This window comes from Alexandromys fortis, unplaced genomic scaffold, assembly GCF_014885135.2.
Source record: "Alexandromys fortis isolate MF-2015 unplaced genomic scaffold, M_Fortis_MF-2015_v1.1 scaffold_159, whole genome shotgun sequence".
NCBI classification, from domain to species: Eukaryota; Metazoa; Chordata; class Mammalia; order Rodentia; family Cricetidae; genus Alexandromys; species Alexandromys fortis.
In genome coordinates this window covers 191,017-215,568 of record NW_026068031.1, presented here as the reverse complement: position 1 = coordinate 215,568, position 24,552 = coordinate 191,017, and the positions used below count along the sequence as shown (strand labels likewise).

Genomic DNA, 24,552 nt, shown 5'->3' with positions numbered 1-24,552 from the left:
CAAAAAGCCAGGTGTGGAGGCACATGTCTTTAATCCCAGCACTCAGGAGGCAGAGGCAGGCGGATCTCTGTGAGTCTGAGGCCAGCCTACAAAGTGAGTTCCACAGTGGCTGAAGCTACCGTGAAAACAGTCTTGGAAACCAAAACCAAAACCAAACAAAAGTTCTATGTGTGCGAGTGTGTTGTCCGTATGTGTGTATGCACATGCTCCGTGTGCATTCCTGGTGCCCATGGAGACCAGCAGAGCGTCAGTTCCCCTGATGCTGGAGTTACAGATGTTTGTGCGCTGCCATGGGGATGCAACCTGGGTCTTTGGAAAGAGCAGCCAACGCTCTTGACCAATGAGCCATCTCTCCAGCCCCTCTAGTGCATTCTTTCTGTTCTTTCATTTACTTTGTAAAGCTCCATTTTCACACATATGGAAAAAATTAATATTTTTCTCCCCCCCCCCTTTTTGCAGGTGAGTGGTTTCACCTTAACATCAGAGAATCTACCCAGACTCATCCACATATTTTCCAGTTTATTGACCCTTCCTTGAGTATCAACTTGAACATATTAGGGAATTTACTTCTGGGACTCCATCTTTGGGACCTCCTGGATGCTCTTTTGGACAGTACCATCTCACCTCTTTCCTAAGACCTTAAATGTGCAGAGTCTACATTTACAGTGTAGTCACTGTTCTGGTGGGAGCTTCACCAGAGCCCGGCCCCCCTACTCAAAGAGTCTGTAATGTTTGGGTGGAAGTTCGCCCCCAAGGCCCTCCCCCCACCTCTCTCCAAACCTGCTGCATCTTAAACTGCCCCTAGAAAACAAATACGTAGTTTTCGGTCTTCCTTTTCTATGTTCTCTCTGGGGGGCGTTTGTATCCTTTAAACCTGGGCTTTTTTCTAATTCGGTTTGATTTGGTCTGATTTGGATTGTTGTGTCAGCGGAGAAGCTCATCTGGGTACAGAAACTTTTTACCCACAGTCACCAGCAAAACTACCTGATGTTCAACTTAGAACACAGAAGGCCTATCCCTCCGCTCCTCACTTCAGGCAGTGTTTAACAACTGCCCAAAGTCATGTAAGCTGCCAGGCTATTTTTCCAAATTGCTCGTTTGCCTAATAATAAACCTCAAACTAACATTAAAACAAAGTAATCGTCTGGCTGGACACGGAGGCACATGCCTGCAATCCTAGTACTAAGGCAGATGAGGCAGCAAGATGGTGAGTGTGAGGCCAGCCTGGGCTACATAAGTGAGACCTTGTCTCAAAAACACAAACACACAGTGAAGAACTAACTCTTGCTAAATAAATCACATCTATTCCTGCCTTGGAAAAGGTAAAACAGTTTAGTAGATACCAGGCTGGATTCGTCTGTACAGGCTTGTTTTGAAATAGGGAAGTTGAAAGCACGGAAGATGAGTAACAAAAGGACATAGTATAGGTCGGCCCTTGCCCAAGACTCTGCTTTAGCCCTTGGTGTGATCTACGTAACCGTCACCAGGGTCCTAGAAACAGCCAGCTCCACAAGGCAAGCGCGTACCAGTTGGTTCCGCACGACTTCCCCAGCCTGCGGTAGCCCCCCTAGGTGACCTTTCGGAATTCTAACTTCTTCTCACAGAGACGTGCGCAGTCTTCAGCAAGGCCAGCAGCGCGAACCGAAGAGTCCTCCCATCGCGTGCCATAAGGTTCCGGGGCGTGAGTGTGTGCATGGAGGCGGGAGAGGACGGAAGCTGGTCCCCAGGGCCGGCCAGGGCAGAAGCAGCTCCAAGACCTTGGCCATCTGAACCTGGAACTGGCGCAGCCCGTAGGGCTAGGCGTGCAGACAAAGACGGCAGGCTCCGTAGCCCGCTCCACAGTCCGAGCGCACGTTCTGCCTCACCTTTGGGAGCCACCCAATGAGGCCTCAGCCTCTCCCAGGAAACGGACAGCAGCGGCGGGCCAATGGGAGGACGAACTGGCGAAGGGGGCGGGCCCGGCTCGGAGGCCCCGCCCCCGGGTCCGCAGGGTTGGGGCGGAGCCAGGCTCGCGTCAGGTGGTCCCGGGCGTGCGGGGAGGCGGGGCGCGCGGGGCGGGGCGGGGAGGGAGCGGCCAGCGGGCGGCGGGCACCGGCGGCACAAGCAGGTGGGAGCCGCGGAGGGGCGAGGCCGCCCGCGCGGGCGCCAGGCGGCGGGCACTGCGCCGCTCCCCTGTCCGCGGTGCGCGCTCGCGGGTGCACACCGGGCGTCCGCGGCTCTCGCGCACCCCGCCTGCCCGGGCCCTACCTGCGGCGGCCGTCGGGGGCGCGGAGCCCCCAGCGCTGCCGAGCCGCATGAACAATAGGCGGCGGCGGCTCCTGCGGGCGGCCGCCCCGCACCCTATGGACCGGCCGCTCTATGGAGTCCTCCAGATCGCTTCTCGGCTGCCTGGCGAGCGCCGCTGCTGCCCCGCCGGGGGAGGATGCCACGGGCACCGGAGCCGAGGAGGAGGAGGACGAGGAGGAGGCGGCGGCCGCCGAGCTGGGCTCCCACGCCGCGCTGCCCTACTGGACGGCTGTATTCGAGTACGAGGCGGCGGGCGAGGACGAGCTGACCCTGCGGCTAGGCGATGTGGTAGAGGTGCTGTCCAAGGACTCGCAGGTGTCCGGCGACGAGGGCTGGTGGACCGGACAGCTGAACCAGCGGGTGGGCATCTTCCCCAGCAACTACGTGACCCCGCGCAGCGCCTTCTCCAGCCGCTGCCAGCCCGGCGCCGAGGACCCCAGTTGCTACCCGCCCATTCAGCGTAAGGAGAAGGCGGCACCGAAGCCCGGTGGGGAGGGGAGGGGAGGGTGAGGCCTGGGATGGGCGAAGAGAGGTCAGAGGTGGGGAGCGATTGGCCGGGGCGCGGGTGGGTGTGAGGGCTGCAGGGGTTTTAGCTGGTGCCACTGAGAAGCTCCAGAGCCGCAGGCCCTGCCTGGAACTTCTTCACCTTCACCTGACTCGCTCTAGTAGCAACTCCTGAAACCCCAATCCCTTCCCCCCTCCTTGTGCCCCTCCAGATCTGGAAGGGTTTCTGGAGTGCCGGTGGTTACTAATGTCACCAGTAACCTTAGTCCCCCAACCAACGACCTGGCGGACCTCTTCTGTCGCTTGTCCCCGCCTCTTAAAGGTATTTGTCCTGAGAGCAGTGGAGGTGTCTACCGCCTGCCTGGGCAGGCTCACAAGTCCCGGAAGCAAGAAAGAAGGAACTCAAGAGTCAGGTGCCTTTGAAATCTCGTGTTGGTTTCTTGGGTTCTCGTACTGTATCTCAAAGTTGTTCCTTGAGAAGTCTCACCAAATAATATGTTAGGAAAGGTGTGTATGTGTGTGTGGGGGGGCGCAAAGCCATGAGTGGAGAAATAATTAGAGAGAGAAAGTAAGTCTTTCTCGTGGGAGTTCAGGATCACCAGGAACAGTGCCCAAGTTCCTGTACCTTACAGCCATACCGTTCAGGAACACATATTTTTTTCACCCAAGATCCTTGCCTATATTTGGAATTGGCTAAATCTCGGGAGGGGGGTGGCGGGAAGGGCCCAGAGTTCCCTCCCAGGGCCTTTCTTCCTGTGTCCTGGTTTTCATCAGTTTCCCAGGGACCCCTGTTCCATGCCCCTTACGAAATTTCCTTTGCTATTTTTCAAAGGAGTTAAATTGCCATTGTAATTCCTTAATCACTTATATATACTTGGTTATTTTAGAAGAAGTGAATCTCTCTTAAGTGCAGTTTATAGTATTTGAAAGTTTCCACAGTTCCAATTAGAAGATGTTCTTACTACATACTTAGTAGTTAGTTCCTTGTTTTATGTACTTTGCATCCACCTTTTTTTTTTTTTTTGTCACTACAAAGGGCTAACTTTGATACTTAGTTTTAAATTTTTCACCTGCAGTAGTTACTCTTTCTGTTATTTTTACAGGAACAATTGCATTAAGATGAGTTTTAAATATAATTGCAGCTTTTTTCTCCTTTCCTTTTGGCCCTTTGACTGTCGAATTGTTTAGCTCTCTAGTTCTCCTTAGATCTGTCCCCCCCTTTCATTCCAAGTTTCTTGTTTATACATTTTGAAATGTACAATGCCTAGAAATGGCAAGTCAAATTAGAATGTTTCTGGTTGCTAGGTATTTCTGGCATATTTGGTAATAGTGGTGAGACAAAGACCAACCAAAGGTGTTTGGAATTACTGTTGGAGACAAACTTGGCCACACATTGAAAGAGGTTTTGAGGTTTTGAGGCTCATTGTGGGTGGAGTTCTGTGACATTGTTTTTAGGGACAGCTAACGTGAGAGTGTACAAGTTATGTGAGGTTCACAAGCAGCCGCTCAGGTTCCTCAACAGCTTTGCTCCTGGGTGTCACAGCAGTCAGGAGCCAATATGACTTGGGTTAAAAGAACCTTTCCACTGAGTGACAGACATGTCAACAGCTTGCTGCATTCAGAGACGATTCCCTGGAATGTGGTCAGGATTCACCTTATTGGAATAGACGGTACCTTGGATAGAGTAGATTCCTAAGTCTGGAACCCAGATGGGAGGACCCTGTGCTTGGGGAAAGATATATTTGAGGAGATTGGCATTGAAAGTTGTGGCAAGTGCTCTAGCTTGGCCTTGAAGTATTCTTGACAGTTCACAAAGCTCCCGTCGAAAGCTCGTTCTTGAGTGCGTGGAGAGTGGGGGCTACTATGTTAAGAGTCGAGGGATGGAAGGATGGAGGAGGCGCTCCTGAGCACACCAGGTAGACTGCGAAGTGAATGTGAAATTTCGGTCAGTGCTTTGAAAAGATCAGAATGTCTCGCCTGGGAGCCCTGTCCACAAGTTGAGTTAGTGTCACTCAGAAAACAAAGATGATTGACAAAGCCTGTCCCCCAGGACTTGGAATAGTAAAGCCAATGATGATTCTTCCCCAGAGTTACCCATTTAAACTTCCCCTCTGGGGCATATAGCATGTGATATGTTCAGGATTGCGAATGGAATACCTATGTCCAGTCAAGCAGTGAGAGCCAGCTTTAGTTTTACAGTGTTGTTTTCAAGTGAAAGTTTTGCTTCAAGCTTTATTCAATACAGAAGGAGAAATTAATCTTTTATCAAAGAAAAATATGCTAGTGATAGTATAAGCCATTTTATATTCTGCTTTTATCCTGCCACTGTAGGTACCAGGGCTTGGCTCTCCATGGATGACAAATCTATATAACCCCGGAGATCTCTCATCCTCTGTTTTGTAATAGGTGAAACATGTAAGCTGCAGTTGGTCACCTGGGAGATGCATAACTATTGAAATGTTTCTTTACGGTGCTGTCAGGCTGTTTGCAGCGCGGCACTGAGAGCACTGTTTGTTAAGTTCCGGTTGTTTTCCCTGAATTCAGTACCAATGTAAGGATGGATTTTTAGATAAGCTTAAGATTTGTGTGTGTGTGTGTGTGTGTGTGTGTGTGTACATGTGTTTGTGCAGATACATGTACCCATGCACACTTGTACCCGTGAATGGAGGATGCTGGGAGTCCTCTAAAGATGACTGCCTTGAGACTGTCTCTTACTGAACCTGGAGCATTTTCAACTAGACTGGCGGCCATAAGTCCTAGCAAGCCTCACCTTTCTGTCCCCTGCCCTAGCAGATTTTAACTTTCCTTTTTGAAACAGGATCTCGCTATGTAGCTCAAGCTGTCCTTGAACTTATGGTCCTCCTGCATCTACTTCCTGAGTGCTGGGATTACAGCTATGTATTACACACCTGGCTCTGTGTAGAAGAATTTAAAATTAACAAAATATACTATTCCCTCGCCCCCCAAGCCCACGAGGTAGTTTGACTGGTTCAGTCGGTCTCCAAGAATACAATCTAGAGGAAATAACATCCTGACTCCAACATGAAATAGGGTTCTGTTGATATTCCTAGAAATAGCCTCCCACAGAAAATTTAAAAAAAAAGTGTGCTGAAGGCAAGTTGACCTGATTCTTGCTTAAAACCAGGTCTTGGCTGGAGCAGAGAAGGGAAGGAGAGCCCACAAATTCTCTGCAGCTGAAGATCTGTCCCTGGAAGCCCATTGGAAGGGACTTCTCTGCAGGGAAAGAAGAAGACAGCCCTTTGTTATCTTCTATACTTTTCTTACAGGCTGGCTTTCTTATGTCTCTTGACTTAGTAGGGAAAAGCTGAGGTCCTAGCTTCGGCCCGAGAGAGGTCACTGCTTCCCCGCTAGCCTTTGTGGGCACTGCTGCTGGAGGAGCTGTCCTTTCAGCACCCAAGACCAGAGTCCCATCTTTTGCACCCTCTGGTAAACATTGAGCACCTACTGTGTGTTGACAAGTATGCTTCAGAGCCCAGAAACAGTGTGCACATAAGGGAAATAGTATAGTTTATTAGTTCAAAGACTTGGTTGAAGAAATAAGGCGATCAATACAGTTCATTGATGAGGCACAGAGTTTTTCACTAGAGTAAGGACTGGTAGAAAAAAAAAAAATAAAAAGAATATTCCTTGCTGCCAAAGACCAAGTAGACACATATCTTTCAAAGGGGTTTCTAAATCTCTCTTTAATGTTGGCATGTTTTCTCATTCATGTGAATGACATCAGGCAAAAGTTAGTAATTAGTCAGGATTCATTTTTAGGACTCAGAAACAGAAGCTATTTTAAGCAAGAAATAGATTCAGCACAGGAAATTGGGTGCTTAGAGAATTCTTGGGAGGGCTTGGAGAAGCCGCTCTTAAGGGGAGCATTCTGGGCGATGCAGAGCTGACCCAGCAAGCAAGTTGGCACTGTTTTCACCGATGAAATTTAGCATTTGAAGCTGCTGTTGGAGATGGCAGCTTTCGGGATATCCTGTTGTATCTGCAGCCTGGAGACTCGGCAGCCACTTCACTAGGGAACATTCATTTGCACAGCTGTAGAGCTAGTGACTGGACACCGGCATGCTGCTGCAGACAGCCATACCTGCCAGGAGAGGCAGCCAGAAGATGGTCTCCACCTCTAGGCTTTGCCAATCTTGTGTGTCCCTTAATTCACATCCAGTACCTTTGCCATAAGGGATCCTGGGATTTGTAGTTTTTTTTAGCTTTTTAGCCTCTGATACTAAGAGGGTCAGGTGCTGGAAGGATATTGGGATGGGTGTCAATTGCTAGCTTCTGCCATGTCATTTATTCTTCAGGGGGACCCCCCATACCCCAAGAGGCAATAGCTTTCCCCTCTTTTCTTTATTTCGTGGTATCAGGGACTAAACCCAGGACTATACAAATGCTAAGAGTGGACTTTCCCAGGGAACTCCGTTGCATCCCCAAGGGGTTAAGTTAGCCTTATGGAACTTTGAGGGTCCAGATAGACTCTGCTTCATGAGTATGTAAAGACCATTCATCTGGCTTCTCCTGAGAGTTTCCTTTGTGCAGATTGACAGCTGCTTTGCAAAATACAAGTAGAGAGAAAATGAGAAGAATTAGGATTAAGTAAGAACAAAAATTTGAGCCTCATCAGCTTCCAAATGAGCAGTGGAGTGTGATGGGGCAGGCCACATCAGGGAGAACAGCCATCCAGTTTGCTCTTGCCGAACTATAGAAATACATCTTTGTCTTCTTGGGTTTGTTTGTTACTTGGTTTATCTGTCTGTCTGCTTGTTTATTTTGGTGGAGTGTGGTTATTCTCCCAGAAACCCTGCCCACCCCTTTTCTACCCCTTTTAAACAGATCTAAATTTGTTTGCTGGTCACCCACTAAATATTTGTCACGAAGCACACAGTGGTGGCAGGCAGACTCTCTGCCCTGTGGCTGTCATTGTGTCACAGTGAGAAGAGTGGACAGGTAATTAAGTGGCCACACTCTTTTTTTTTTTATAATATATACTTTTATTATTATTGTTTTTTTGACAGAGTCTCACTTTGTAGCACTATGCAACCCTGGCTGGCTTGGAACTTACTTTGTAGGACAGGCTAGCCTCAAATTCACAGAGATCTGAGGTATATACTATCATGCCTGACAAAAAAATCATATTTTATCTGGCAAAATTTTTATTTCCTTAATGACATATAAGGATTTGATCAATAACATATTCAATTTGCCGAATGTTATAATATTAGCTACTGTTAAAATCCTGGGACATTTGGGCAATGGTGGCACACGCTTTTAGTTCCAGGACTTGGGAAGCAGACACTTGTGAATTTCTGTGAGTTTGAGGCCAGGGCTGTTAGGCAGAGAAATCCTGTCTCGAAAAACAAACAAAACAAAATCAAAAACCCAAAACAAACAAACAAACAAACACCCCTGGGACAAGCCACGAAGGTGCCTATTTAACTTATCAAATAAGACGTGTAGCCACACTCTTGATGAGTCTTGTGGAATGGAGTATGCTGCAAAGGTGTTTAGTGGGAACTTGCCCTCATTTGGTCTTAAGGTTTCTCTGTGAAATGGATGTTTCAGTTCAAATGTGAGGGTGAATCTAAAGAGAACAGAGAACAGGTTTCAGGAGAGACGTGAAACAGTAGTATGCTCGTTCTTTTTTTTTGCATTTTTAAATTTTTTTTATTTAAATAACATTTTTTCTCATTTACTTTACATACCAACCAATCTCCTCTCCCTTCTCTCCTGCTCAGTTAGTTTTTAATATTCTATCTAGCCCAACATTTATAATCACTGGTGGCCACTGTTATCTGTCTTTTCTGACTGGTGCCTAAGATATAATTAATCAGATTCCTTAGGCTCAAATTCTAGATCTTGGAAGCACAATGAATGGTTGAAGTGACTGTCGAGGATGGGCCTGAGGCTCTGAGGTCTGCTGGAGTGAGATATTTTCCACGAGGCTCCTTTCCTGGACGTCTCAGGAACCAGATCCCGATAGAACCAAGTCCTGGAAGTCTTTCACGTGGACTCAGTTCTTCCGTGTTCAGTACCTCTGAGGCTCAGCAGGTCTGCATCACTCACTGCCAGGGCCCTCCTTAGTGGTTCTTCCTTTCAAGACAGGGTTTAGAGCAGGCTCACCTCAAACACACTAGGAGCTTAGGTTGACCTTGAACTCCTGATCCTCCTGTCTCTATCTCCTGAGTGCAGGGTTGTTGGCCTGCTCCACCACACTGTTTTATGCAGTGCTGTGGATTAAACCCTGAGTTTCATGCATGTCAGGTTCTACCCACTGAGCTGCACTCTGGTCCTTTAGTGGCTCTTTGCTCCAGACTTCCTTTCCCATTATGTTGTTCATTGCTGTCAGAGATGGTATCCTTTCTAAGCCACAGAATTCCCTTTCTTAAGGGTACATGAGTCCTTTTAAGCCCTTCAGAATTGCTCGAAAGTTTCTTGCCATCTGGTTACTCCCAACAAGGCTTAAGTCTTACCTCTTATCCCAGTACAACAGTCTAGACACCGCGGCTTCCCTAATGTCCTCCAGGTGTCCCGTGCCTCTATGTCACCATGTCCTCCTCTCTGCCTAGACTGTCCTTTGCCCCGTCTGTGATGTGATGAGAGTCCCTCTCTACTCTTCCTCTAGGTCTTTCTTCACATGTCCCTTTTCCGTTCACCCCTGCCCCCATCCTGCTGTGGGAGTTAGTTAGTGCCCTTCTTTATCTGGTGATCCTGTTTCTCCAAACGCTGTTTACAAACTAAACTGTAGCTACTGTGTGTCTGCTTAGCCCTGGGTTGTGTGCCTCCCACCACCAAGAACAAGTGAACCTAAGCAATTTTCAAGATAGGTCACCCCAGTATTCCCTTGAGTTAAAGTGGGGTGGTCTTGGTACAAGAGTCTCCTGATTCTCCAAGTAGGATTTACGTTACAGTAAACACCTATCAGATGTCTGCTATTTGGTAGTCACTAAGAATAATGCACATATTAACCACAATCTCCACTGCTTATGTAGTTTACAGTGGGGAGACAGGGAGGCCCCGCTTTCCTACTGTGGCTGTGTTTGCCTATCCAGTGGAAGTATGGTTCAAAGGATATGGTTGACTTCCTGTTTTCTTCTTTCTCAGTGTTAGAGATTGATTTTGCGGAGCTAACCCTGGAGGAGATCATCGGCATTGGGGGCTTTGGGAAAGTTTACCGCGCTTTCTGGGTAGGCGACGAGGTCGCTGTGAAAGCAGCTCGCCATGACCCCGATGAGGACATCAGCCAGACCATAGAGAATGTTCGCCAAGAGGCCAAGCTCTTTGCCATGCTGAAGCACCCGAACATCATCGCCCTCAGAGGGGTGTGCTTGAAGGAACCCAACCTCTGCTTGGTCATGGAGTTTGCTCGTGGAGGGCCTTTGAACAGAGTGCTGTCTGGGAAGAGGATTCCCCCAGATATCCTGGTGAACTGGGCTGTACAGATTGCTAGAGGGATGAACTACCTGCACGATGAGGCAATTGTCCCCATCATCCACCGAGACCTTAAGTCCAGCAACAGTGAGTATGGGGAGCTGGGTTGGGTTGGGTGTGGAGAGCAGCCACCCCCATGCTCTGTGGCTTTAGTAAATGTGGGTTTCATGGAGTGGCAGTGTGGGGAGAGAGGAATGGGGCACCTGAGGGCTTTGTGAACTGATAATTAGCAGGGAGCGTTGTCAGTGTTTGGATTGATAGACGCAGAAATAGATTTCTTTTCCTATTTGTGGGAAATGTGTGTGTAATCCCCCAAAGGAGGATCTCCCCTTTCTGGAGCAGCAAAAAAGGCAAGCCCTTTTAGCCTGTCTGCATTTCTACCTCCACTTCTCAGCCACAGGAGAGAGGGAACCATCAGAAGAAGAGGTGTGTGTTTAACTGAGACCCAGTGCAGGTGGCAGTGTCAATTGGAGAGCATGACCTGACTGGTGGTGTTTTAGACCTCCTGTTAGCCCAGGGTGCTATTAATTAATTCCATAACTAGTGTGTAATTGCAGGGAACTGGGAAGTAACTGTGTATTAAATACACAGACTCCATAAACTGGCTGTAAAGTCAGTGTTAGGTATAATTAAATGATAAGTTGGTAGAGACTTAAGTCTTGCACGTGGGCTGGCAGAACAGCTAGGAATAGTTTTCCTGGTGCTCTCACTTGTTCAGGCTGACTGCAGAGAGGATACGTGTGATTAATGGTATTGCATTTATTCTGAGTAGCCTGCCCCTGAGAGGAGGGTATTTCTCTGCATCTGTGTGCTTTGAGCCCAGAGGTTCTTCAGACTTGGCTTTTTGTTTGTTTGTTTGGTGTGTGTGCGTGCGTGCGTGTGTGTGTGTGTGTGTGTGTGTGCTGTGTGTGTAGAGGGGGAGAGAGAGAGATTATACTTAGTGATTTTTGTTTCCTTTATCCCTTCTGTCTGTACTCTGCTCCTTTAGTAATAGAAGACTTCCTCTTTGTGAGAATATGAACCATTAGGTATAACTTTAATGGTGGGTGTGAAAGATTCGTATTATATGAGATAAAATCTTACCTCCTCTTTTCTCTTGGCTGAGATTTTATGGTTTTCTCATCCCATCTCTGAAACTCTGCTCTTTAAATAGATTAACTGAATTGAGACTTTGAGTTTCTGACTGTCAGCCCAGAGGCTGCTGGTGGTGGGGTCAGAGGCAGATGTGTTGGTAGAAAATGTGAGGTAGAAGCTGAATTGTCTTTAACTTTCTCTATGTCCTTACTATTCTGAGAGAGCTAGGCAGCGTGAAATAACGTTATATAATTTAGCCCATTGAGAAATCTGGGCCAGGGTAATGGAAGTGTAAAACTTTAAACTTTGACCATAATCTGTGCTATGCATGGAAAATTTCCCTTCTACCAGATTACTGTTGTGGAAACAAGGCTTTTGTAAAGGAGATGTTGCCTTGCCAAGTTGTGCTGCTGTAGAAGAAGGCAGGAGACTGCAGGTCTCTTTTCCAGGAAGTGGGGCTCTGCTTCCATCCATCTTTGCAGCGGGGAGCTTTTCGGGAAGGAGTGGACTTCTCAAAGGACTTTGTCAAGATGTATGTGCTACCTACCACCCCGCTGGTGCCAATGTTGGTATAGGCTGTAGATTTTGCTTGTGAGCAGTAGTTTGTGGGTGAGTGTTTGCCTGGGAAGGCATTTATCAGTAAGAGCCTCATTGAAGTCATTTCAGAAGTAGTCTGCCACCACTTTGCCCATTGCTTCCATTTTGGGAATTGTGATTTCTTTGTGTTTTGTAAACTGGGGACACTCTTCTGTTTTGTTTTTATTAGGGGTTATGGAAGGTTGGATTTTTGGTCACTGTCATATGAGGGCAGAGTATCAGAAAGTATATGTCAGTTGAGTTTGAACTAGTCAAGAATACGGCTGTCTATATGGAAAAGAGAAAGTAGTCATGGGCATCCAGATGTTATGAAGTCTTAGTAAAAAAGTGACTGATTAAAATGTTTTATTATCTTGGTCACATATTTCAGCCATTTGGTGTTTACTGGCAGTGGGATGTGTATGGAGTAGAATAACCTTTGTTAGCATGTAATTGTCATTGGGTATCAGTTGGACTCAGAGACAGAGTGACAGCAACTTAGAGATACCCTCAATCTACCTCTGAAAAGAAGTCTGAGGCTTTCAGGGCGGCTGCATAGTGTGTTCAGAGGTCCACACTCCCGTTTCTTATGCCATCATCCCAGCACTTGGCTTCCAGCCTCAGTCTCCTTCTGGTCCAGGATGGTCATGAAGGGTACCTATTATTTGATCCAGGTACAGGCCTGAAGGAGGAGGGAAAGCAGAAGCATAGAATGCCTGTTTCCCATGTTGGGGTCCAAACCCTAACATAAGCTATCTCTCTGGACCAAAATGTAAGCTGAGGGGCAAGTTTATTAGCATCCTGTTTTCTAGGTAACCAGAAATATGTGGCCTGTATAATAAAAGTCTCTGCCCAAGATAGGCGTAATCTTATGACCTGTTGCAAAAACACAGGTTTTTATTTTAAAATTATTAAGAGAGTAAATTGTGGGGCAATATTATACAGGCCCCATATTTCTACATGGTATGGCAGCCAGGCTCTCCAGCCATAGGCCCCACCTGAGGTGGTCAAGTAGCCTCACAGACAGGCTGGCGCTACCCTAGCAAAGGGTCAGGATGTTGTTTTGCTCCTTCTTTGTAATTTGGAGGATGCCTGGGATAGAGATGCTAATTCAGGCCTACCTGAGTGCTAGCATACAGGGCAGGAAGATAGGGAGACATAGAAAGGTGTGGTCAATGGTGCGGTGTGACTAAAAGCCATTCGCCTGGTTACCTAGAAAACAAAATGCTAATGAATTTTCCCCTCAGTTTACGTTTTGGTATAAAGGCTGCTTGGAGAATAAATGAGAGAAATTTTCAACATGTGAACTCAGGTTTTCATGAGGGATTAGTAAACATCTCCCTCCCAATAAAGCCATATGAGTTGTGTCTTTATTCCTGCACCTCCACGCTGGTCCAGAGAGAGATAGTTTATGTCGGGGCTGACATTCCCTCAGCTGAGTCCATGCCCAGTAGCTTCCCAGAGACCCTGTTTAAACCCATGTTCTTACATTAATTGGGCAGAATGTGCTAGCCGAAGGAGGGGCTTCATAATAAATTAATTTTAATTAGCCACTTTACTAAGACTTCGTAACAGCTTGATGCCACTAATAATCAAGGCTTGTTACTACAGGTGGGCATAGGTCATGGAAGAAGCTGCCAGCAGCCTTGCTGTGGAGGCTTCATACAGGGAAAACCCTTATCACAGTTGTTTAGTATCACACAGCTGAGGAAGTCAGCCAGGCCCTGAGATGGAAGACCTGGACCTCTTTTAAAACTAATGGCTTGCATTACTTTACAGTATTACATCAGTGACTTGAACATCACCTCTTAAAAGTACTTGTAAAAAACCACTGCCTATAAAAACGGATCTGTGTCAGCCTAGTTCTTCCCACTGGGGAAGACCAGTTACTTGTTACTAGAGGCACTGGAGAATGATGATCTGTTAAAGGAAATCTCATCTTTTGGGGGTAGTAGGTGGACTTCAGGATATTGTGTGGTGGGTGGTTTGGTATGAAAGCATTCAGCAATATTGCAGTTGAATAGTTCCATGAAAAGCTACAAGGTATGGCTGGTGAGATGGCCCAGTAGGCCATCTGCTCCAAACTAGATGAGCTGAGTTCAGTTTCTGGGACTTGCATGGTGAAAAGAGAAACTGACTCCCAGATGTTGTACACACACACACACACACACACACACACACACACATATACACAGAAAGAGAGAGAGAGAATATAAAGTAAATTATTATTTTTTTAAATTATGAGGTTGGTGATATGTCTCAGTGGTATAGTGCTCACCTAGCATGAACATGCCTTGGGTTCAAGCCCCAGCCCTGCCCAAAATAAAAGTAAAATGAGCCAGGCAGTGGTGGCACACACCTTTAATCCCAGCACTCGGGAGACAGAGGTAGGCAGATCTTTGTGAGTTTGAGGCCAGCCTAAAAAGCTACAAAGTGAGTCCCAGGACTGTTACACAGAGAAACCCTGTCTTGAAAAAACCAAAAAAAGTAACATAAGATGCTATGAAAAAGCTTTAGAAAATATAAGGACTTAGAAGATACTGTTGCTACTTCAGTTTAATTGAATAACTTTTTTCCTTTTCTAAAAAAAAAAAACACAGGGTAAAATAATGTTTCTAGTTTTTTTTCTATGTGCTTATGAATTTTGAAATGCCTACCTCCAGTATTCTGATAAACACACTGCTTGGTGTGTGCTTTTCTTTCTGGTCCTGTTAATTTGCCTGTTATGTTCCTGGGCCTAGACTGGTACTTGCCTGCTGTTGTTGTACAGTAGGGTGTCTCACTGTTACTCCGTGGACAGCAGGGTTCTTACTATTACTCCGTGGACAGCAAGGTGTCTCACGGGTACTCCATGGACAGCAGGGTGTCACACTGTTACTTTGTGAACATCAGGGTGTCTCACTATTACTCCATGGACAGCAAGGTGTCTCACTGTTACTCTGTGGACAGCAGGGTGTCTCACTATAATGTTGTATAGCCCTTTTGTAAGATTTTTAATTTTTTATATTTATGAATAGTATTGGCCTGTTTGTTGTGTCATATAGCATCCAAATTGTATTCAAGTTTAGTTTACCTCCTGCCTGTGCCTTCAGGAGATCTTAAGGAGGTTGTTGATGTTTGTTTTCAAGCTTTTGAGGTAGAGTCTAGGCTGGCCTTGAACTAGCTCTGTAGGCAAGGCTAAGCAACTCATTCTTTAATCCTTGCAGAGGTAAATGGAAGTGTACTTGATTTGGGGCTAGTTACTCCTGCCTCCCCTCCCCCCTTTTATATGACAGCTTGACATTCTCCTGAGGTCCTTGCTGGCCCATCTCTGTCTTCCTCCAGAGGGACTTTCTCCCTAGAGCAGGTGTCTGTCTTTTGCTACCAGCATGGTTCCGGGGGCATGCCGTGGCCCTCAGTATGTGCATATATAGAATGAATGAATGAATGAATGAGTGGTTACATGAACTGAATTACTCTGGGTTCTTAAAATGTGTAAATTCCTTTTATTCAAGGATGCCATTCACATCTCACTTGCATAGAGTTTGCTTTTAATTCTCATTGTGATTCCCAGGGCCTTGGCCCTTTCTGTTTGAGCCCACCAGCCTGCTCTGGATGCCTGAGTGTGGCATTAGGCAGTGTCTTCATTCCCATTCTCGAATGTCTCTGCCCCCTGTCTCCATGTCTTCCTAAGTGCCAGCCTGGCTAACTTGCTGTCCAGTGTCTACATGGGAGTCAGCCATTGGCTGCCAGGACCTGCCCGAACAGCTACTACTATAATGTCACTGGTTGGAAGTACCAGTCTGCTCGGGCCAGCCTCTGCTCCTCAGGCCGACTTGGGACCTGCTAGCTTGCTTTTCATGCCACCCTGTTTCCATTGTGTTAACTTGGCTGCAGCTTCTCCTGCAGCTCAGAGTTCATGTTCGCCCACCACCACCTCCAGTCCTGTGCAACTCACGAGCTCAGGAAGCCGAAGACAAGTTTTCTTACAGTGTGGGGACTCAGCTGCCATCTTCTCCTTGGCCTCATATTGGCTTCCTCGAATCTTCTCACTCTGGAGTACATGGGCCAGACATTAGCCAAAGGCTCTGCCTCAGTCTCTGTGTAGGATTTTCCATGGTTCATACACTAGATGGACGCCAGCATTTTGGTCCTATACTCCTGATAGGTCCTATTCCTGCCTGTAGATGGAGCAGGTAGGGCATAGGCACCCTGTAAGGGGGCATTGTGGCCACAGACTTGCCTGGAAGAGGATGAAGACTAGCCACAAAAACCTAAAAGTCTAGTGATGGTGGCACGTGCCTTTAATCCCAGCATTTGGGGAAGCAAATTTGGGGAAGAGGCGGGTGGATTTTGAGTTTGAGGCCAACCTGGTCTACAGAGCAAGTTCCGGAACAACCAGAATTACAGAGAGAAACCCTAACTCAAAAAATACCAAAAAAAAAAAAAAAAAAAAAGCAGAGATTTCCTATAGGTGGGTGACTAAAATAAGAAACCACAAACTATCTCAGAATGGGTTTGGTATTTAGCAAACTGTGGCGGTTTGATTAATGGAGACCAATGATAATAGGTATTTGAACAAGTTTAATGACAAAACCAGACTCACAAAACCAAGGTTCCAGCGGAGTACCCGGTCCAGGCAGGAAGGGGTGCGCAGCGTCTGCGCGCCCAATTTATCAGTAAACATACGCCCGAGGACAGCCCGCCCCCAAGGGGAGGGCTTATCCCTACATCTCCCTCTTTTTGTCTAAATAAGACAGAACTAACCTAAATACAACTATAAACAATAATAATAAATAATAGATATAACAAACAATATTGAGAACGAAAGTTTTGCCAGACATTCTATCTCAAGGAGTCTAAATAATGTAGAGAGTAATTACAATTATATAATCTTCAACTCCGTCAAAGATCCGAGAAGGGAATAAATATTACTTAACAAATGAGAGATATCCAAAACGTGCCATAAATGACAGAGACAACAGACTACCTGGGCAATCACCCAAATTCTCGTTCGCAATGTTGAGTCAACCAACTTTGGCTAAGGCCTAGCATAACTGACATACCATTATCAAATGCAAGGAATTTTTTTAGAATTATCCTACCCTGTCTTGGCAAGATAAGACAATCCTGTTTCATATCTTTGTCAGTAGATGAGGTATGGGCTTTTCTTAACCCAAAGGCCAATTCTGCCAAGAAGACAAACTCCCAGTGGAGTGTCTTTGGTGCTCAACGTTCTCTCGGGAGTAGAGTGGCGTCGCCAGGAGTAATTGTGTCTCAGCACAGAATTCTAGGTTAGCTTAAAGGCCATTTTCTACAGCTCTTTAAAGAGGCTGAAGATTATACTATCTATACTAAATATAATCTCTATGTATCTAGAATACCTTATTAACCTAAAAATAAACATGATCAACATAAAATTCTCAATACCTATCTAACTTGAAGACTAAAAGAATAAACAACTGTGCAATACATGAAGACAATGATCTTCATCTGTAAACAATGTCATTACATATCAAATGTAAACAATGTTATTACATAAATAGTATCAGAGGTAGAAATGTACATTGTGATATGGTAGATGTATCAATACAATATAAGCATACTCTTATACAAAAATAGAGGTAGGAACACTCACATTCAATATTCAATATGTCAATATACAGGAAACAGTACCAATACAATTTTCTAAAAACAGTAACTCACAAATACCAATCATCCCATCAAACCAGTTAATCCCCCCCCCCTTTTTTTTTTAATAACATACCCCTAATTCCATAAAACATCTCCCCATCCCCTCAACCCCAAACCAACCACTAAGGGCGCGCAGACACTGCGCGCCCCTTCCTGCCTGGACTGGGTACTCCGCTGGAACCTTGGTTTCGTGAGTCTGGTTTTGTCATTAAACTTGTTCAAATACCTATTATCATTGGTCTCCATTAATCAAACCGCCACAGCAAGGGATCAGCTGCAGGGATCAGCTCCTCATCTTCCTTGAGAGGTAGGCAGGTGACTTTGTGTGTGCCTCAAGATTGAACCCCCATGCTGTCAAGATAGCTTGGAAGGTAAATGTGCTTGCCACCCAAGCCTGACTTGAGTTAGAAAAGACTAGATATTTTAGGTTTTGCTGGAAAAAAGTATGCCGATAGTAAAAACCTTGGACTTACCTTTTGTCACTGGAGGCTGTGTCTAAGTTTAGCTAGTGGCTACCAGGCATATCCAGAGCATTGTGCTCAGTTGATGGGAAGTACTTTCTGCAGCCAAAATGCATACGTAATCGAATAAAGCCAGAGTGAGGCAAACAACAAGCCAACAGACATGACTTTGCAGAAGAAAACAGCGTCCGGTCTTGTGGGATGCTGATGGTCCCTTCCCCAGGTCCTTCCTGGCTCTCTCCTACCTACATATTAGCCCACCTAGCCTCCCTCCCTGTCCCCTTCCTTTTTTGCTTTGGTGGCCTTGGAGACTGAATCTTGGGTAGTTCTTTACCACTGAGCAATAACCATAGGCCCTGGCTCTCTTTGGGTGTTAGGGCTATAGCAGTAAGCTAGAACACAGGGTTAAGCCCTGCCCTCAAGGAGTTCCCTGTGAGGTCAGAGAGAAGGATGTTGATTAAAACAAACTCACACAGAAGCTTAAAGTCAGGGCTAGTCAATGACAAGAAGGGTGGAGGGGACATTAGTACCGTAAGAAAGATGATCAAGGCATATGCTCAACAGGAGCATTGTGGGATTTCCTAGGGACTTTTTTTTTGTAGGAGACTGACCTGAAGAGGGAAGAACAGTTGATGACTAGAAAGTGGGGAGAAAAAGGGGGATGAGAAGGTTCCAGAGAGAGAGACCTCCCACACCTGTAGTTGGAGGCTGTTTGTTCGTTTCCCAATTTTCCAGACCCGAAATAATGACACAGGAACTGTATTGATTACAAAACTGCTTAGCCTATTAGCGCAGGCTTCTAATGAACCTTATCCTCTCTGTGATGTAGCTCAGGGTTGCTTATGAACACAAAGTCATGAGATCACAGTCTGAAGAATACAGCCTCTTGCCTAGGCCCAGAGAACACAGCTCTTTACAGAGTCCCCTCTGGGACTCTGGAACCCTCTTGTTGAACCGTACTCTGCACCTCTTACTAAGTCAGGGTTATTAACATAGGGCCTGTTTACTCTGGACCTCTGCAGGGTTAGGATGAGAGGGCTTAGTGTAGATGGAGGTGTCTGTCCCACCTGGTCCCACAGCCGTTCAGTCCCAAAGAAACATGCAGAGGCTTATAACAATTATAAACTTTTTGGCCTGTTAGCTCAGGCTTATTTTTAACTATCTCTTACAACTTAAATTAACCCATAATTCTTATCTATGTTTAGCCACGTGGCTTGGTATCTTTTCTCAGTGCAGCATTTTCATCTTGCTTCCTCTGCATCTGGGTGACGACTGCAGATTGAGCCTTTTCCCAGAATTCTCCTAGTCTGGTCGCCCTGCCTGTACGTCCTGCCTGGCTACTGGCCAGTCAGCATTTTATTAAGCCAGTACCAATGACAGATCTTTATGGGGTACAAGAGCATTATCCCACAGCAGCTTAGTTTTTTATTAATACAAGTGTCAGAGATGGTCACAAGCGATCCTCATCAGAAAGACTTTGAATTGGACATCTGTTTCAGAGGTGGCCTGGGATAGTAGAAGGAATGTGAATACCAGTTGCATCCTTGACATCAACTGGCTAGGTATTGTTGGATGCACCTTGCAATGTCCCTAACGACCTCAGATTCTTCCTCTGTACAGTGAGAGGTTTGGACGAGATGTTGTCTGAGATCCTTCCTAGGATTAGAGCAAATGTCAGTGTTGTCAGGGGCAGGCAGTGACTACATGGTTTATCTGCATCCACACAACAGATTGCAGGATGCCCAGATTCTCCTGCTTCAGGGCTCCGTGGAGGGTCTAGGTCCCCTGAAAGTGCTGTGTGCGTTAACAGAGAAACAGTTGATAGGAACCTGTGCATGCTCCCCTGTCCCCATTGCTGCTCAGGCTGTGACAGATGGCCTTTCGGAGACAGAAGATGTTCCAGTCACATGAATCACGATGGGATTTACAACAGACCAAGGACAGTTGTCATCCTAAAAGCAGGACACAGTTAGCTGTCTGCCACTTCTGTCCTTGGAGCTAAGCAAGGGGCGTCGGTGGCTCAGCTTGCCTCTTGTACTCTGAATCCAGATAGGCCTTCTTCTCATGGGGCTCAAGACTATAAGTGTGGTTTTAATCGTGTTTTTCTGTAACCTCACCAACATAATTTCAGGAGGACCTGGGGCCCTGTGTGGGAAGTAACAGAAATTAGACATACTATAAACTGAGTTGTGGGTTCCTCCCCCCTCTCCCCCCCTCTTCTCCAGGCTTTATCCTCTTTTTGGGAGATGTGGCAGTTTTGATGGAAAGAACAATGGCTTGGGAGTCAGACAGACTTTGAATGATCGTGGTTAGTTTGTCAGCTTTATATAAGCCAGGGCTGCCTGGAAGAGGGAACTTCAATTGAGAAAACGCCTCTATCAGAATGGCCATTAGGCACATCTCTGCCACCACTGGACAGGTGGTCCTGATTTAGGTAAGAAGCAGGCTGAGCAAGCTGTGGTAGAACAAGCCAGTAAGCAGCGTTCCTCCATAGCTCCTGCTTCAGTTCTTGCCTTGAGCCCCTTCCTACTCCAGCTTCCCTGGGTGGTGGACTGTGACAAGGACATGTAACCAGACAAAGCCCTTTTCTCCCCAAGTTGCTTTTGGCTATGGTGTTTATCACACCAACAGAAACCAAACAAGGACAGATCAAGTCTTTTCACTTCTCAAGTGCCTAATGCTGTCCAGGAATCCTACCTATAAAAAGCTGTGGACAATACATACGGCAGCAGTGAAGTGGGGTGATGTGGGCCGAATGAACCCCACCCAGGTACCATATTCAGTAAATTGTTCTTTTTTTTATTTTTATTTTTCCAAGAAAAAGAACTTGGTGCCATCTCTGATCACTTTACATAGACACAGGTGTAGTTGTACTTGACTGTGAATTGCTTTGCTGAAGTCAAGCTCCTCCTGCCTCCTGAGCTGGCCTGGTATCGTTCACCTTCACACTAAGACAAACAGATTTGTCTCCTTGGGAGCTGGAAAAAGTGCTAGAGATCTCATAACCTCCTGACGATGGCGCAAGCCCCTCTTGTGGAAGAGCCCCGTGGGTTAAGTACTCAGCCTTAACCCGGGGTACTTGACCCCCTGGAAAATGCTACCCATCTTGTCTGTTAGGACCTGTGGTCTGATGGAGTGGGACATCTGGCCAGTTTTGGGCTCTGCTGGATGCTCAGTTGATAGTTGACGTACACTCCAGGACTAAGGCAGGATCTCTTCTCTGCTGTCCCCTTCCTACCTTTCTTTTGCAGTCTGCTGCTGAGGTCAAAGCGAATGCCTCCTTTCACATCTGGCTGTCCCATACAAGCCTGTTCTGCAGTCTCACTTAAGACTTGGGGCTAGGGCTGAAGAGATGGCTCAGTGGTTAAGAGCATTGCCTGCTCTTCCAAAGGTCCTGAGTTCAATTCCCAGCCACCACATGGTGGCTCACAACCATTTGTAATGAGGTCTGGTGTCCTCTTCTGCCCTGCAGGCATACAAGCAAACAGAATAATGTACACTTAATAAATAAATAAATATTTAATAAAAAATTTTAAAAAAAGACTTGGGGATATTCAGGGTGAGCTGAAGTTCTCTGCTTCTTTCATTATTTTTGTGGTCTTTCAGGAAGGGAAGTCTCGTATGTTTGCTTCTTTCCATTTCTGTGTAACAGCTCTGTTTTATACAGTGCTCCCCAAGTCTGTGGTGAACAGTATCCCCTAGGTTCCCCCAGAAATGTTTATGGTTGTAAGCACTGCAGAGCTTGTCCTGTGTGTTTTTTCATGCTCCCTCCACACAGGGGCATCCTTTAAACTCACTCTTTTTCTTAGGGCCTCGTCTTAGGCGGTGAACCCCCTTTTCCTATGGAGATGACCCATGTGAGCTGTAGCCATGCCTGGCTTGGCTTCACCTCTGGCTCTGCTAGCTGAGGGCCTTGTGCAGGGGACCTAGTCTGTGTGCCTTCAGTTTTGCCAATGTGAAGTAGCAACAATTATGATAGCACCTGTCTGATTTTACAGGATGAAAGTGAGGATTGAACAGGACTGCCTGATGAACTCACAACTGTCCCTGACATTCAGTGAGCTCTGGCTCTTCCCCGTTGACTGTCAAGCTAGACCCTCGGCCGCTGCACTTGCTCCCTAGCCTTTATAGATCACACTTCATGCTGCTGCCTTTGGAATTTAGTCTTCTATGTGCTTTCTGTGCTTTGGTGTGTTCTCTTCGGTTTCACTATAGATTTTAAAAATTCAAAGTGTAATGTAATCCACACAGGGCTAAAAGACAGCGACACACAAAAGAAGTTACTTGTCATCCTTCCTAAATAACCCCCAAGTTTATTCCTAAGAAACAAATTGCAATCAAGTTTTCTTTTTCTATGAAAATGTAAGAATCTCAATAGGATTCTTTTTTATCATCTTTGTTATTTTCTTATTTTAAGGATTTTTGAAAATCAGAATTCTTGACACCAAAGGCGTTCTTGGCTTTCTCCCACCCCCAGTATTGTGTATATTATGTAGCCACTGGCATGGGTCCTGGTGTTTAGCATCATCAGTTCCAGGGTCCTTAAGAAATTTTGCTCTCACCTCTTGGCCCTAGTTCCTTTCTGGATAGATTCTGCTTCTGTCAAGGTGTATTGTTCTCTTTGAACCTTTGTCTGACTCTGCCCCCTTCCTCTTTCTCTCTCTTTGTACTCTGTCGTCCTGGTTAGCCTAGAACTCGCTCTGTAGATCAGGCTAGCCTTGAACTCACAGAGATCCACCTGTCTCTGCCTCCTGTTGGGATTAAAGGTGTGTGTCATTATGCCTGGCTTGGGCCTTTGCTTTTGGTTCTCTTTTCATAAACCATTTGGGAACCTGGGACTCTGAGGACTTTCTTGGATTGCCTTATGTAGTCCTAAGCCTAATGTTTGCCTCTCAGCAATACCATCCACATATTCCTCAGCCATTGGGGCAGCAGGGCACCCTCAGTGACTAATCCTTTGTCTATGAATCTTTGTGATGGCTTGGAAGTAAATGTGCCTGTAAAGTAATGTAACAGCCAAAAATGTCGATATAATCCAGTGGGCAGACCCAACTGTCTGCATCTTTATACTCAGTTCTCCTATTCTTGTCTGCATGCCTCATATCCTGTGAAGTCATGCTGTACTTGCTCTCTGAATACTTAGAGTTTCTGGTTTCTGCACCCCATTAATCTTAGGAGGAAGAAAAAAAGGGATCATGGTAGGGAAAATAGTGATAATTTTTAGTTTCTGGTCATTCTTAACTTTTTGTGTTTGTTGAAATGAGTAGAGTTTATCGAGTCTTATAGCTGTGATTAGAAGCTGAGTGGCTTGCCAGGGTCTTGCAGTTGTCATTCCTGAGTCTCATGGTGATACTTTAACTATTTTTAAAATTAATTTTGTGTGTGTGTGTGTGTGTGTGTGTGTGTGTTGCCTGCAGAGGTAAAGAGAGGTTGTTGGATTCTCTGGAACTGAGTTGCAGATGGTAGTGAGCCTCAGCATGGGTGCTGGAAACTGAAACCGAATCCTCTGCAAGAACAACTGTTGGGAGCAGAGCACAAGGTCCTTGAGCCCATGGATCTCCAGAGAAACCAGGAATGTTAGGCACATAGGCTTCCCAATGGGAAAGATGAAAAACGCTGAGAATGGAAGTGATTAACAGCTTTGTGATCTGCAGTATCTGTGAGTTGCATATCAAACTCTTACAATGAAGATCCGAGGTGGCTAGTAATCTAAATGCCTCTGATAGCCAAAGAATCCCCCAAGCTCCCACAAACCAGGGCCAGAGGTGGCTAATATCCACATGACCTCTATACTATCTATATGGCTAAAACCAAGCTAGAGACTCTTAGGTCCTTAAGTTAGTACTAACAGCCCACATGACCTCTGTGCTATCTGTGTAATCAGAGACCAGGCTAGAGACCCTTAGGCCCTTAAGTTAGTACAGGTAACCTATCTCTAGACCCCTGTTCCTTCAGTTGAGTTTCAGTGTAATTGCCCTTCCTCGTGCAGTAGGGATTCTATCACACCAGGAAACTCATCTCCAATTTATGCTGGGCTTAACTACGTTGGGAATAAACTGCCTGTTAATAGACTCCCCGAAGCCTGGTCCAGGCTGATGAAGTCAATCTGCACGGAGTTTTCATTCTTATCTTTTCACACGGTTGGCTTCCCGGTGATGGGACCTGCTCTCCCTGACCCCCAACAACAAGTGCTCTTTGCTTGAGCCAGCTCTTCAGCCCCATTCAGTCAGTATCACAGTCCTGTTACTTTGCTAGTTCCAGAGTGTCGCAGATGATAGTGGAAAGAGGATCCAAGCCTGGTCCAAGGAATCAGGTTGCATAAGGCCTCCTAAGGCAAGGTCAATGATGGGGACTGAAGTGGTGTGTGTCCTTCATCGTTTTCTTTGTTCTGCTCTGTTGAAGGATCGAATGTTCATTGCTCTTGTGGGTAGTATAATTTTTATGAAAAAAAATGTTATAATTGTTTGGGCAGTGAACTCCTGGCTACATCTCCATAGGGACAGGAATGCTAGGGCACAGAAGTCTTTTTCTCTCAGCT

The 24,552-nt window shown here is 46.1% G+C and overlaps 1 protein-coding gene across 1 annotated transcript in view; it reads left to right on the top strand.

Moving 5' to 3' along the window:
• The first annotated feature begins 2,097 nt into the window (after positions 1-2,097).
• Map3k9 (mitogen-activated protein kinase kinase kinase 9) overlaps positions 2,098-24,552 on the top strand; it is a 74,744-nt gene continuing 52,289 nt past the window's right edge. The window contains 3 exon segments of the mRNA XM_050164639.1: positions 2,098-2,500; positions 2,502-2,746; positions 9,904-10,317. Coding sequence (XP_050020596.1) covers positions 2,295-2,500; positions 2,502-2,746; positions 9,904-10,317 — 865 coding nt within the window. The 5' untranslated portion in view covers positions 2,098-2,294.